Source organism: Cyprinus carpio, chromosome B22 (assembly GCF_018340385.1).
Source record: "Cyprinus carpio isolate SPL01 chromosome B22, ASM1834038v1, whole genome shotgun sequence".
Taxonomy (NCBI): domain Eukaryota; kingdom Metazoa; phylum Chordata; class Actinopteri; order Cypriniformes; family Cyprinidae; genus Cyprinus; species Cyprinus carpio.
Genome location: NC_056618.1, coordinates 18,786,646 through 18,800,138, shown reverse-complemented (window position 1 = coordinate 18,800,138; position 13,493 = coordinate 18,786,646). Strand labels below are relative to the sequence as shown.

Here is a 13,493-nt window from a genome sequence, read left to right as displayed (position 1 = left end):
GATCGGTTTATCACATCAAAGTACCGCAAGAGCGATTCAAAAGCGAAAGGAGCCATATGTTTATAGCTCTTGTGGTATTTTTGATACGTCAAAGTACCGCGAGAGTACTATGACATCCGCTTCAAGTCGAACAAGCTTAATGATTCAGTGAAACCATTCATAAAGAACCATTACTTCACTCCTGAATGAATCAGCCATCTGAAGAATCAAATGAATAAATGACTCGATGACATAATCATTAAGACATTTTACCTCCACCTACTGGCAGTTTTAGTTTATTATTTTGAGTATCATTTCATTAAATTAATAATTTCATATTTCCACAGTAATAATAATAAAATTAATAAAGTAAATTATTAAAGGTATAGTTCACCCACCCAAAAATGACAAGTGTGTCGTCATTTACTCTCACACAAATGGTCCCAGAAGAGTATATGTAATACATTTTATCAAACAAAATATTTCTTGCTTGAAGCTACTTTTTTTGTAATGTCTGTTTAATGCTTTACACAACAATGACTTTAAATGCTTTTGGGAGTAATTTTCTCAGAATTAGATTAATTAATTGCAACATCATGTAATTAATAGATTAAAAATTTTAATTGCTTACCAGCCCTAATGAATTTAATATATATATATTTTATATATATATATATATATTTGAAAATCTATTTAAATTCATTTTAAAATAATTAAAATCATTGTAAAATGTGTGTGTGATGGATAATTAAAATCGTTTGTTAAAATGTTTTTTAATTTTATAAATTTATTTTTTTTAACAAACTTGATCTTGCCTCTTTGAATATGCAGAAATTTTAGTACTGTAGTGGAGTGGAGGGATGTTCAGTGAATAGTGACTTAAATTTCAATCTCCTCACCAAAGCTGTACTAAGAAAACTTTGTGTGTGAGAATGTATTTAAACCTCTTTCCCCTTTCTACAGGCACAGAAGACGTACGACACCTTGGAAAGGGAAAGCAACCCAAAAATGCTAGCACACCTCATTCTTTCTCATCTTTTTTATTCTCTCTCCTCTTATCTTTCATTCTGTCTTTCCTGCCTTCCTTTTTCTCCTTTCCGTCATTCCTTAATCATGCAGTTGTGCCATATCCAAAGCCTCTCCTTTCGAAACATCAGCGTTAGCGTGGAAAGGGAAATGGTTTTAAGACGCACTCCTGCGCACGCGTACTTTACTCTGTACAAAAACTTTGCATGCGGAAACCATCTCACACACACTAGAACTAAAGTCAACAGCGTTTCTGTAACACCGCGTCCTAACCGATCACATACAAGCCAATCAATATCGCAATCTCTCTCTAGCTGCATATCAAATATGTTCAGGTTAGCTGTGGTTTTGCCGCTTTTTCTATTTTTAGACAGAGATAAATGCAACTTAAGTGTGGTTTGTTGGATATCTATCCATTTTCTGAGAAGCAAAACTATTTAAAAGCTGTTTTTTCTTATCTATCTGCCATTTTGCTAGCTTGGTTTCTATTTGTCACATTGCAGTTGGTAGCTCCGCCCACAGTGAATTCTCATTGGTCCAGATTGCTGTATATTACACATCAAACATTCTGATTGGCTATTGTGGCTTTGCGCAGTATTTTCACACATCTGGTTAGGACACGGTGTTACTTAACCCCTAAAAAGTGACTTCAATGCAGATTTGATTAGTTAATTGCTCTTTCAAGAGGACAACTATAAAAAATAAAAAAATACAGATGACAAGATGTTTTTGTTGTTGTTGTTGCTGTTGTAAAATCTTTGGCAAAGGGGTTTATCTCAGAAATGGCTTTTTTTGTCTTCGTTTTTTGTTCCTCTTATCGGTGGTTTGTTGGTGGTTTGTTGAAATAATGTAGTGTAGTAAACATCAATTTTGTCTTGTCTTAAAAGCCAAAAACAAGCAATTTTCTGCCACATATAGCTGCGTGCAGAACTCAAATACATTTAGACTGAAGATTAGACTGACAACATGTGCCCTTAAAACTAGTGGCTTTTATGTCATTGTAAGACAAGCAGATATTTCAGAGCACTATCTAAACACTGTTTAATGGGCGGTTGAATGGGTAATTTTGCAGTTTATGGGTTGTAGTTACAGTTTTACACCACATCTACTTTGCGAGACACTGTATTTTCTATTATTTTGTGGCTTTTTACTGTAAGAATGTAATCAGCTCTGGGAATTTTCAATCTGCATGAGATATATGAAGGATAAAAAAAAATGATATTTCTGAGAATGCATAGAAGAAATATATTTAAAAATATAGCATCTTACAAAAGCTCTAAAAAGGTTACCGTTTGTCAGAATGCTTTGCGAAACTGTTATATATATACACACTGTTATATAACTTTTTTTGTACTCAAAGTAAAAATAATAATAATCAGCATCATGTGATGCTAGAGTGATTATGTTGGCAGGAGAACAGCTCTTAAACGCTGGAGGAATCTGATTTACAACTTTATATGAAGTGGAATAATCCCAGGTTTTCTGGAGGCTTTGTTTGTTCATTTTTGCAAGAATAAACCAAGCTTAAGACACCTCTGCTGTTTATTTATTGTTTATTTATTTGCATGTGTGGTAGAAAACGCTGCAGTCTTTGGCTTTCTTTACTTTTTATTTTGAATCGTGAAGTACTGTCAACTGAATTCCATATTTATGTGTGTCAGGGTGCATTTCTCTTTAATTTTGTGTTATTGTTTTGTATGGTTTTCTCATTGATCATTAATTCTCATTTAGGACGTGTAGCTGTTATATTAATATGTCAAACCATCATTTCTGCAGCTGCCCCGTGTGCTGATGGGTCATTAAGTATTAGAGTCCAGAATTCATAGTCTGAACACACGTGATGAACTACACATCTCCAGATAGACGAGCGGAGTAATAATATACTTTGTATAATAAAAAGAAAACTTTTTAAAATGCATCACCAGCTAGCATGCCAACAAAATGTACCTTGATATTGTAAACAACCGTGATCTCTATGAATAAAATGGTTCTTCGTCGTTATCAGCTTCTGGTTTGTCTGGTTTGTGTGTTTGTGGTTAAACTTGATGACTCTTTTTCCCCAGACGCGTTCTGGTCGTGATTTCTAAATTGCGTAAAAGGTCCAGGTTTGGCTTTGGTTTCTTTTTGACGTGCTCTCCACTGTCCTTGTACGTACATGAATTCTAAACGCACTAAACGTGTGCTTTTGACTATTTTCTTTGGTTTTGACCATTTTGATTTACACGACTGGTCGATTATGCACTGGTATGCATGGTATACTTTTCAGTCATTACCTTCAGCAAGTATGTAAACAATAGGAAAACAAAGCGAATAAACCCCGGACTTTTTAGACCATTTAGAAATCCCGGCCAGGACATGTCCGGGAAAAAGAGGACGTATTATCACCCTAATGATGTGACAATTAGAACTTGTTGTATCATGGCTTGAAGGCAGAACGCTGTTCCCTTCCTGACCGCTAGATGGGACCACGATGTTGTTGAAAAACGTAACGGGGCCCCAGCAGCCACAATGAAAGGAGCTCTCCATTCATGGGGAAATCCCATGCAAATAATCATGCAGACATGGATTTCAATGCAGATATTGTGTCTTCTGAGAATAAGAAGATCATATATAAAGAACAGATCCAATGCCCCCCCAAAAGCAAGTCCTACTATCTGTCTGACACTTTTAATCTGAAACGTCAAAACAAGAGGCGTCTACATGAACGTGCTTGTTCCACTTACTTTTGATAGCGAATTGTGCAGTACATTTCGTCCTTATTGTGAGCAGTTTATCCACTGTTTTATCATTGAAAACCCAAACAAACCTCATTTTGTGACGTGGTTTGCATAAAGTGGCCTTGTGCTATCTTTCTTTACAATAAAATTCACTTGATATTATTCAAAGCAACGACTGAAAAGCGACTTGAGCGAACAAATACATCTTGGTGAGGCTGTATGTAGATCTGTGTTTGATTTAGGACATCCACCCTTGTCCCTCGTGTCATTATACATCTCGCGTAGCCTACTCATATTTGCAAGTTAGTATTTGCATAATTCCACTGATCTGTGCAGGCTTGGCATACAGTCTCTTTAGGAATACACTGAACTTTTTTTTTTTTTTAATAAAGTAGGCTGTCTTATTTATTTTGTCTGTTTGTGAAAAATTACTACCTTTATATGTTTCAGCCATCATAAAATATCGTACTGAGGATGTGAAGAGTATTTTCGGTTCTTGTTGGCATAAAGCCATTATCCTTGTAAAGTGGTGTAAGATCAGAAAGCTCCATTTATAGACACAAAATACCGTTTTTTAAAAATATTAATTTGGTATTCGACATTTAAGAGTGGGAAGTTAAAATAAAGCGCATGAAGAAACCGTTGTGGCGCTGTAAGTGTGAGCTCTATACGCAATGTAGGTACTTTCATCAGTTCGGTAGTTCCCTCATGCGCTGTTCTTCTCGTACACTGTCGTGTGTCTTTGACCGTGAGCTGGAGCCTTGGCACGCTGCTGGATTCCCTTTCTGCCCTCTGATTGGCTGTCGAGAGGCGCCGTCCTCCTGGCGACTGGCTTCTGATTGGACAGAGCGGCTGAGCGGTTGTGGGCTGATGCCTCGTCTCATGAATATTCATAAGCGGCATAGAGCTACATGCGGCCTCACCCTCGATCCGTTGCTAGACGAGTGTGTTATCTTTCAGCGACTTTATCATCGGTTTCCTTGGACTTTGCCGGACGTTTTCGGATTTAAGGGAAGACGAATATCAGCAAAGGTGGGTGTTTAGAAGCTTGCGTTATTTGATATAGATTGACGCTTAGTTTGCCGGCCGGCTTTTTCTTTAGGAAATCAAGGAGTGGCAGGAAGCATATAAAGCGCGTTCAGAATACAGTTTTTAATACATATTTGAATTCAATTCGAATTAGTTTTACTAAATACCTAATAATCTGTATATTTAATTCCAAGGCATGTTTGACCACATACTGCAAAATATTAGTAAACTTATTCTTTATATTTATTGGATTCTCTGCCTCATATTCTACATTTCACACAGATTTTTCTTTTGATTATATAATATTGTGAGCATCCCTACTAATCTTCCACACATCTGTGTTATTTCAGGTTACATTATCCGGTTACGACCTGGTTACACGTTTGATTGATGTGTGCAAGCCACGCCCTTGCCTTAGATCCACCTGCGCTTTCAGAAACTCACTTTAGTGAAGCGCACAAGTAACCTGAGCACTCTCTGGACACGATTTATAGTGGATAAACCCTCCATTCGATCTTTCTGGACCGTCCAGCCTAAGAACAACCAACGTTACCTTATCTACTGCTGCTCTTCGTTCTGCCTCTGATCAAAACCCTCCAGGTCAATAAGACAGCAAAGATGATGCAAATCTGCGATTCCTACAACCAAAAAAACTCCCTCTTCAATTCCATGAACCGGTTTATTGGTGCCGTGAACAACATGGACCAGACGATTATGGTGCCAAGTTTGCTGAGGGATGTCCCATTGGACCAGGAAGGGGAGAAAGAGGTGAGCTCCTTCCAGGATGGGGACATGTACGGCTCTTATGTGCTCCTCAAATCAATTAGGAACGATATCGAATGGGGTGTACTTCAGGCCGACGAGAGGCGTAAGGAAAAGCATGGCGTGACGACGGCCCTGGAGATGTCTCGCATTGAACCGAACGATGAGGACTTGGAGAAGCTGTTTCATTTTCATCTAAACGGACTGCACACGGTTCTGTCAAAACTCACCCGAAAAGCCAACACTTTAACAAACAGGTACAAGCAAGAAATTGGTATCGGTGGCTGCGGGAATTGAAATGAACTGGAGTTTACTCCATCCATTGCCGGTGGACTGCAAAAAAGTTCACAAGGGGGTGCAGCAGGGGCCGAAGCCAAATGGGCCCCTGGTGGCTTCCGTGCATCTTTAATTCCCCGGATCAGAAAAAAAGACTTGTACTCGACGCCGGTTTACAAGCACCCTTAATTCCCCTGCTAATATCCCTTGATATTGTTTGCACAACCTTGATGCTGGCTTGGAAACAGGCTTTTGAAATTAAATGCGATTTATTTAAGCAAACAGGCCAACATTTAACATTTAGATATGCAAAAGACATTTCATTGGTCGTTATGGTAGTTTTGGCGGTGTATTAATGTAGATTATAACAGGTTGGGCTGAGAATTAATATCACTAATTATGTATGAAACGCACATTTCAACACTGAAAAGCCACTGGTACTTTATGACGTCAATCGTTGATGGAATCATATGATGGTTCTTATGGATGTTGACAGATTCCTGGAGATTACGTCACAGATACTGTTGGTAAAAGTTCTAGAAGGAAAGTTGTGTCATGTATTTTTTTTTCTATCACAAAGATGGTTTGGAAAATAAACATTTTGTAAATGCAACCCCACTGATGTGACTGTGTGTTTAACTCATGATTAACAATGAATCATTTCCTTCTGGGATGTCCTTGCAAAATATCACTTTACAGTAGTGTACTTGCCTTATCCTGCTCAGCAAACATTTGCCTGTGTTGGCGCGCACAGCTGCTGCTGAGGTCCGCAAAGGGATGAGGCACGTTATAGTTAAGACCTGGCAACATCTGACAGAGCTGGGCACCTGCAGTGCATTTTTCCATTTCGTACTGCTGAGTCACTGCTTGAGCTGCACTTAATGATGGACGTCTCTAATCTAAGCTGCCCAGTGCCCACACTAGTTTAATAGGCCTAAAGGCACTACTGTAAGAAAAAGCCTTATAAATTAAAGGAATGATTTGCTGATGCCTGTGTGGCCAGCTGACAGTTTTCTGTGGCATCCTGTCAAATTGTAATTAATATTGAATTGTTCTGCTCTTTGGAGACATGGTAAAGATAAGCATTAACCCCTACAAGATCTTTTGGAATTTTCTATGTGTTTAAAAAAACTAGCTTGATTTGTCTTCACATTTTGAGTCATTCAAACTGAATGCATAGTATTTCATGCTAAAATCTTGTATTCTCTAAAAATTCTATAGTTTTTGTCTGTGTGTTATCATCAAATGGTAAGCACACTTTAGGTTTTGTTTAAACTTAATTTAACATGTAAAATGACGTGCGCAGTTGCGCACAAAACAAATTTACATTTAAGATTTTGTCTGGTTTTGATGTAAAAAGCAACAACAAAACATTGATTTTGATTAAATTGTTAATCTTTAACATTAATAAATGTATGACATGCACAGAAGACACATTTACAATCTGACATCAAAACTAATCAGGTTTTACTTACTGAATTACTTGAAGGGATACTCCACCCCAAAATGAAAATTTTGTCATTAATCACTTACCCCCATGTCCTTCCAAACCTGTAAAAAGCTCCGTTCATCTTCGGAATACAATTTCAGATATTTTGGATGAAAACCGGGAGGCCTGTGACTGTCTCATAGACTGCCAAGTAAATAACAGTGTCAAGGTCCATAAAAGGTATGAAAGTCATCGTCAGAATACTCCATCTGCCATCAGACGTGCAATCTGGGTTATATGAAGCGATGGGAACAGTTTTTGTAAGCGAAGGAAACTAAAATAATTACTTTATTCAACAATTCCTTTGTCAACAGTCTCCTCTGTGTCTCTCCATATCACAGTATGCTGTGTATGCTTTTCTGTATCATCCGGGCCACAAGGATGTGCTGTTTCTATGTGTATTTAGCTTTGATTTGAAAGAAAACAGTGTATCCTTGTGGCGCGGATGATACAGAAGAGCATACGCAGCATACAGTGTCTGGTTTTCACATCAAAACATACTGTAAATGGACTGTAATCTCATTTCTATGACCTTTTCCTGATAAAGACCAGTGCTTTTACATCACTTTACATGTTATCTGGTTATCATGAAAGTAAGACTGTCCATGTAAACACAGTCTTTTCAGCAGGTGTCACCACTAAGAAAGGTCACTTGCCCAGTTGTTATGTCCTTAATAAATCAATGCATAAATATTGCTTACATGCTAGTTCATTGCTATCTCAAGTTGTTCTAAATATAGACATTACTGGGTCCAAAACAAATTTATTGCTCACCCATTTGGATGAAGCAGTACCGGTAGAGGTATATTGACTTTGCATTACACAGTTCATTATAGACCTAAAGTTCTTGACAAGCTGCACACTGTATGGTAAAAAAACAAACAAACAAACAAACAAACAAAAAACATAATTTTTTATACACTTCAGCTCTGTCTGTTATCTAAGAGCCAAACAATCTACAATTTGCTCTTTGAACTCCATGTATCTTGGAGCTGGTCAGACTAGTAGACAAACTGACCTTTAGTACTGATGGATCCATAATAGTTCCACCATGATAAAACATGACACAGCAGATAAAGCTGGTTTGAGGTGGGTATCACATGTTTGTCAACTTTCCTTTGTATTTTCTGCAACATTCCTAGTCTAAACCCTCCTGGTCGACATTTTTCTCTCGTCTTCCTTTTCGCACCCTAATTAGGGATGGTGGGAGAACTATACAGGAAAGAATGCCATCAGTTGGATTTGCTGATCTAGTGTTTCTCCAACTCCGACTGTTTGTCTGCCATCTAGCTGATGTAAGACCAGCCCGTGGCGTGACATACTGACACTTCCAGGCAGTACGATGGAGTTTTGGAGGATCGTAAGACCACCGGTGTTGGAAATGAGGTATGATGCAACGTGTCCTCTGGGTGCACAAATGGGATCAGGTGCAACTCAAAAGCACACACTATTGCTTTTCTTTGCAGAGAATCAAGGCCAAAATTCATGTGGTGCAAAAACTCCCAAGGATGGAAAATGAGGGGAAATAAGGAGAGTTGATATTCTTCAGAATTCGTCAAACTGTTAATTTAAGTTATTTTAAAACATGACTCACTAGGTGCAGAGGGGTAAAAGTGAGTTACAAACTAGCAGGACAGGCTAATGGAGAGGACGGATGCTGCCATCTTGTTAAGGGGATTGTGTCTTGTCTCCGAGCGCAAGAAAATAGCTGTCTTATTACAATCTCTCACTCTTCAGAGTATTTGACGTCTCTCTCTGAGCTATTTCAGTGTCAGCTTGTCAGGTTCCTCAGCGGCCTCGCTTTTGGTCATCTGTTACAGTCTGGGACTTCCCAGAATGCAACCCTTCAGAAACGTCAGGAAGGGCATCCTATTCCTCTGGTGACAGTAATAAGACAAGCTGTGTACAAGTGCTGCCACCGATGTGGCCGAAACAAAAATCACAAAAATCAGTGTTGCGAAGTTGTTACTATGGAGATGAGATGACAAGATTCCTTGTAACGAAATAAGATGGTGTGTAATTCGGTTAGGGAATTGATTTACAGGAAGCTGAATTTAATAACGTGGACTCAGTGGAAGGAGCCAAATGTTTAAACACCCTCAAGAGGCTTTCATTGAAAAGTTTGAAAACTCTCCAGTACGTTTAAATAAAAATTTTTTTTGGTGTTGTTGAAAAATCGTTTTAAAACATCTGAGCTATTGCTTTACGTCACCACCTATGTGTTGAAGTATTTAGGTTACAGTAGATTACCGTAAATTAGGCGTGAAAAACGGAATGGCAATTCAACCGTAATTAAAACATATAAATGGCTCAGTTATACTGTAAATCTTGCCACGGTAATTATTTTTTCAACTGTAGATTTAAGGCTATCAGTGCGTCATGGAAAGCTACATTCATTTACTGTATGTAAGCCTAAATTCACACAAGGGATTGAATAATATGTTAGGAGGTGTAAATTTATATCATAAACAGTCTGTACGTTTTATTGGTACCAGATTCAGTTCACAAACTCTTAGTTAAGCTGGCTATTGCAATCCCAGAACGCACCACCTGAGAAAATAATTTCAAGTCTGTCAGGTTGTAAAAACAAACAAAATTTGTTTACACTAATGTACAATTTTTTTTCTCAAAACTGTGATATAAACTTGCAATTCTGACTTCTTCTCAAAATTGCCAGATACAGTATAAACTCATCCATAGACTTCTATAGTATATTACTTTAAAAGATTTTTGCTTGTTTTTATGAACTGAGGGGCATGTCACAGATACTGCCGACAGAGCTTAACTTGTGTTGAAACCAGAGCATACATTTCAAAATTGAGATTTCAAGAAGATTCAAAATGATTTTGATGGCTCATTGCTTTCTAGTTACTTTTCTACAACAATGATGCAGGATCAGAGTTGTCACAAAAACAGTTCCTCAAACCATTAAAGAGAAACTATGATTCCTTATATGTGAAAACCGAGATATTAGAATTTCTTCTGATTGGTTTGTTTCTGGACATTTCAAAGCACCAGTACATAGATTGTTTTCTAAAGATCTAGAAAGTTCTTTGTGCCTGTGAAATTCATTTTGCTTCAACCTTTATTTTTAAAACCTCGCCTCAGATAGCATCTCGCATCTCCAGGGAAAAGCAGAATATAAAACCTGTTCAGGCCTGTGCACTGCGAGAGATCAGGTTTCCCTTTATTGTGGATTTGGTTATTGAAATACGCGGCTGCCAGGTGCCCTCTGGAGCTGATCTGAGATCGGGTTTTGCTAGATCTGTACGCAATAGGTAAATACAGGAAAGCCGACCTTGGATCGGCATTCAAGGGCATCCTCTGCGCAGCACGTCATCATTTAGTCGTCAAAGGATTCTGCTGCATTTCATCTCGAATGGTCCGCTATGATTACTTCCTTTCCATTAAAATGGCCCCTCTCTGCCTTACTGCCATTTTTTACCCAAGCATTCTCTCCACCTTAATGAAATTTGCCCTAAAATTATTAATGATTCTGATATATTTTTTCATGTGAGCGTTGCTCATTTGCATGACTCACAGTGGAGAGAGAAAGAAAAAGCCGAGAGTGGGAAAGTGGGTAATGATGGAAGGAAAGAGGAAAAAAAGAGGAATGCAAAGACGAGACGGCAGGGAGGTGGGTGGTTGCAGAGACCAGGGACTCGTAATTGCCTTCTGCAGCGAGACTGCAAGATGAGGAGAGAGAGCGTGAGAGAGACAACGCTTTGAAATTTCATCTCAGGGCTCAGGGCCATCAAAGTCTGAAGGGTGTTGAGGCCGCCGCGTTCGACAATTCCCTCTTCTTGTTTCTCTCTCTCTCTCTCTCTTTCTCTCTCCGTTCTGTTGGTGACAACGTGAGGCAGTTATTCTCTGGTGTCTTCGTTGTCTGTCAGTGAAGCCGTTGATAAGAGCAGAGAGCCAAGCGCTACCGCCGCGTTCGACAATTCCCTCTTCTTGTTTCTCTCTCAGGGTTGAAGGTCAGGAGAAGCCATGTCATGCTCTCAAGCTCTGCGGACAACCTGAGCCGACAGGATGCTGTGACAAGATGTTGAGGCAGTAAAGAATGAACGTTAAATGCTATGTTTTAGTTTGATTTCAACAGAAAAATGCATAAGTTTTGTTGGCAAGGAACAGTTCACTCAAAAGTGAACACCCTACAAACCATTTCAAAAGATGACTTTCTTTTATGGAACATTAAAGTAGCGTACGTAGTGAGCAAAGATTGTCGAAGTATTTTTCAGTTATCATTTTGTAGTTAATTTTTGAAGTATATGAGAGTAAACTTTCACTTCACTACATTTCTATGCACAACATCTTACTTTATACTCTGCTAAATTACCTTACTTTATTCTGTGCTGAATGCCGTTCCTCGTTATTTATGAAGTGCACTTGCTAAATTACCTTACTTTATTCTGTGCTGATTGATGTTCCTCGTTATTTTATTTATGAGGTTGATTTAAATCATGCAAATTAGAATGATTTGATCACTACAGTTCTCAGAATAAGAATGTAAATGTAAGAAGTCACTGATTCGGTTGGACACAGTAAAAGTACAGATACCCTGGTAAAGCTGCAGTCAGTAACTTTTGGGGCTCGCGTCTGGCGGAAGAACATTGTAGCCGGAGCTACTTCTCTCCAATATAAACAAAATCCACCGCTCCCGGCTCTTCTGGTCCAGTCAGCGCAGGGCTGTGCCACAGAGTGTTGTTTTGTGTTGTAAAAAATATATATAATGAGCAAGTACATCATGAATCCATTTTCCAAACCGTGTTTTTGTCTTATCCTGAATCACTACGGTACACCTATAATAAGTGTTTATATTCAGACTATTTTATTCTGGTTGGGGTCGGCAACGCTGCAGAGTAGCACAGTACCTGCGTGACTCGTCATAGATGTAAACAGAGAGAAGTAGCTCCGGCTACAATGTTCTTCCACCAGACGCGAGCACCCAAAAGTTACAGACTGCAGCTTTAAGGCCTTTCGACACTGGGTGCAAAAAAGCGCTGGAATAAAACAATAGATTTCTATGGATGCTTCCACATAGACCGCGAACATTCACATACCAAAAAATTCAATTTTTTTTTTCGAACCAATCTGATGAATCTTTTCAGTTTCGCAAAGTGAAAACACAGGCCTTCCGATAAGATTTGATATATGATCACGTGACCGGAGCAGCTGCTGTTGCACAAAAAGGCAAGAGTGGTGGCACTGTTTCGAAAACCAGTGTGTTCAGTACTGGGACATTACAGGTGCATCTCAATAAATTAGAATGTCGTGGAAAAGTTCATTTATTTCAGTAATTAAACTCAAATTGTGAAACTCGTGTATTAAATAAAATCAATGCACACAGACTGAAGTAGTTTAAGTCTTTGGTTCTTTTACTTGTGATGATTTTGGCTCACATTTAACAAAAACCCATTAAACACATTAAACATCTCAACAAATTAGAATATGGTGACATGCCAATCAGCAAATCAACTCAAAACACCTGCGAAGGTTTCCTGAGCCTTCAAAATGGTCTCTCAGTTTGGTTCACTAGGTTACACAATCATGGGGAAGACTGCTGATCTGACAGTTGTCCAGAAGACAATCATCGACACCCTTCACAAGGAGGGTAAGCCACGAACATTCATTGCCAAAGAATCTGGCTGTTCACAGAGTGCTGTATCCAAGCATGTTAAGTTGAGTGGAAGGGAAAAGTGTGGAAGAAAAAGATGCACAACCAACCGAGAGAACCGCAGCCTTATGAGGATTGTCAAGCAAAATTGATTCAGGAATTTGAGTAACCTTCACAAGGAATGGACTGAGGCTGGGGTCATCAAGAGCCAACACAGACATGTCAAGGAATTTGGCTACAGTTTTCTTATTCCTCTTGTTAAGCCACTCCTGAAACACAGACAACGTCAGAGGCGTCTTACCTGGGCTAAGGAGAAGAACTGGACTGTTGCCCAGTGGTCCAAAGTCCTCTTTTCAGATGAGAGCAAGTTTTGTTTTTCATTTGGAAAACAAGGTCCTAGAGTCTTGAGGAAGGGTGGAGAAGCTCATAGCCCAAGTTGCTTGAAGTCCAGTGTTAAGTTTCCACAGTCTGTGATGATTTGGGGTGTAATGTCATCTGCTGCTGTTGGTCCATTGTTTTTTGTAAACAAAATTCACTGCACCCGTTTACCAAGAAATTTTGGAGCACTTCATGCTTCCTTCTGCTGACCAGCTTTTTG

The 13,493-nt window shown here is 38.9% G+C and overlaps 2 protein-coding genes across 2 annotated transcripts in view; both read left to right on the top strand.

Moving 5' to 3' along the window:
• The window catches only part of tspan7b (tetraspanin 7b), a 31,732-nt gene extending 30,003 nt beyond the window's left edge, over window positions 1–1,729 (top strand). Inside the window, exon 8 of the mRNA XM_042749918.1 lies at window positions 943–1,729. The gene's annotated coding sequence lies outside the window, so the exon portion shown is untranslated. The remainder of the gene's footprint in view (window positions 1–942) is intronic.
• Window positions 1,730–4,599: 2,870 nt separating this feature from the next.
• LOC109047209 (mid1-interacting protein 1-B) lies at window positions 4,600–6,402 on the top strand. Its single transcript, XM_019064918.2, has 2 exons — window positions 4,600–4,754; window positions 5,102–6,402. Exon 2 carries the CDS (start codon window positions 5,370–5,372, stop codon window positions 5,808–5,810), a length of 441 nt encoding a protein of 146 aa, XP_018920463.1. The 5' UTR covers window positions 4,600–4,754; window positions 5,102–5,369; the 3' UTR covers window positions 5,811–6,402.
• Window positions 6,403–13,493: the final 7,091 nt, after the last annotated feature.

Coding starts and splice junctions, on each gene's coding strand:
- LOC109047209 (XM_019064918.2), top strand. CDS start 5,370: ATGATGCAAATCTGCGATTCCTACAACCAAAAAAACTCCCTCTTCAAT.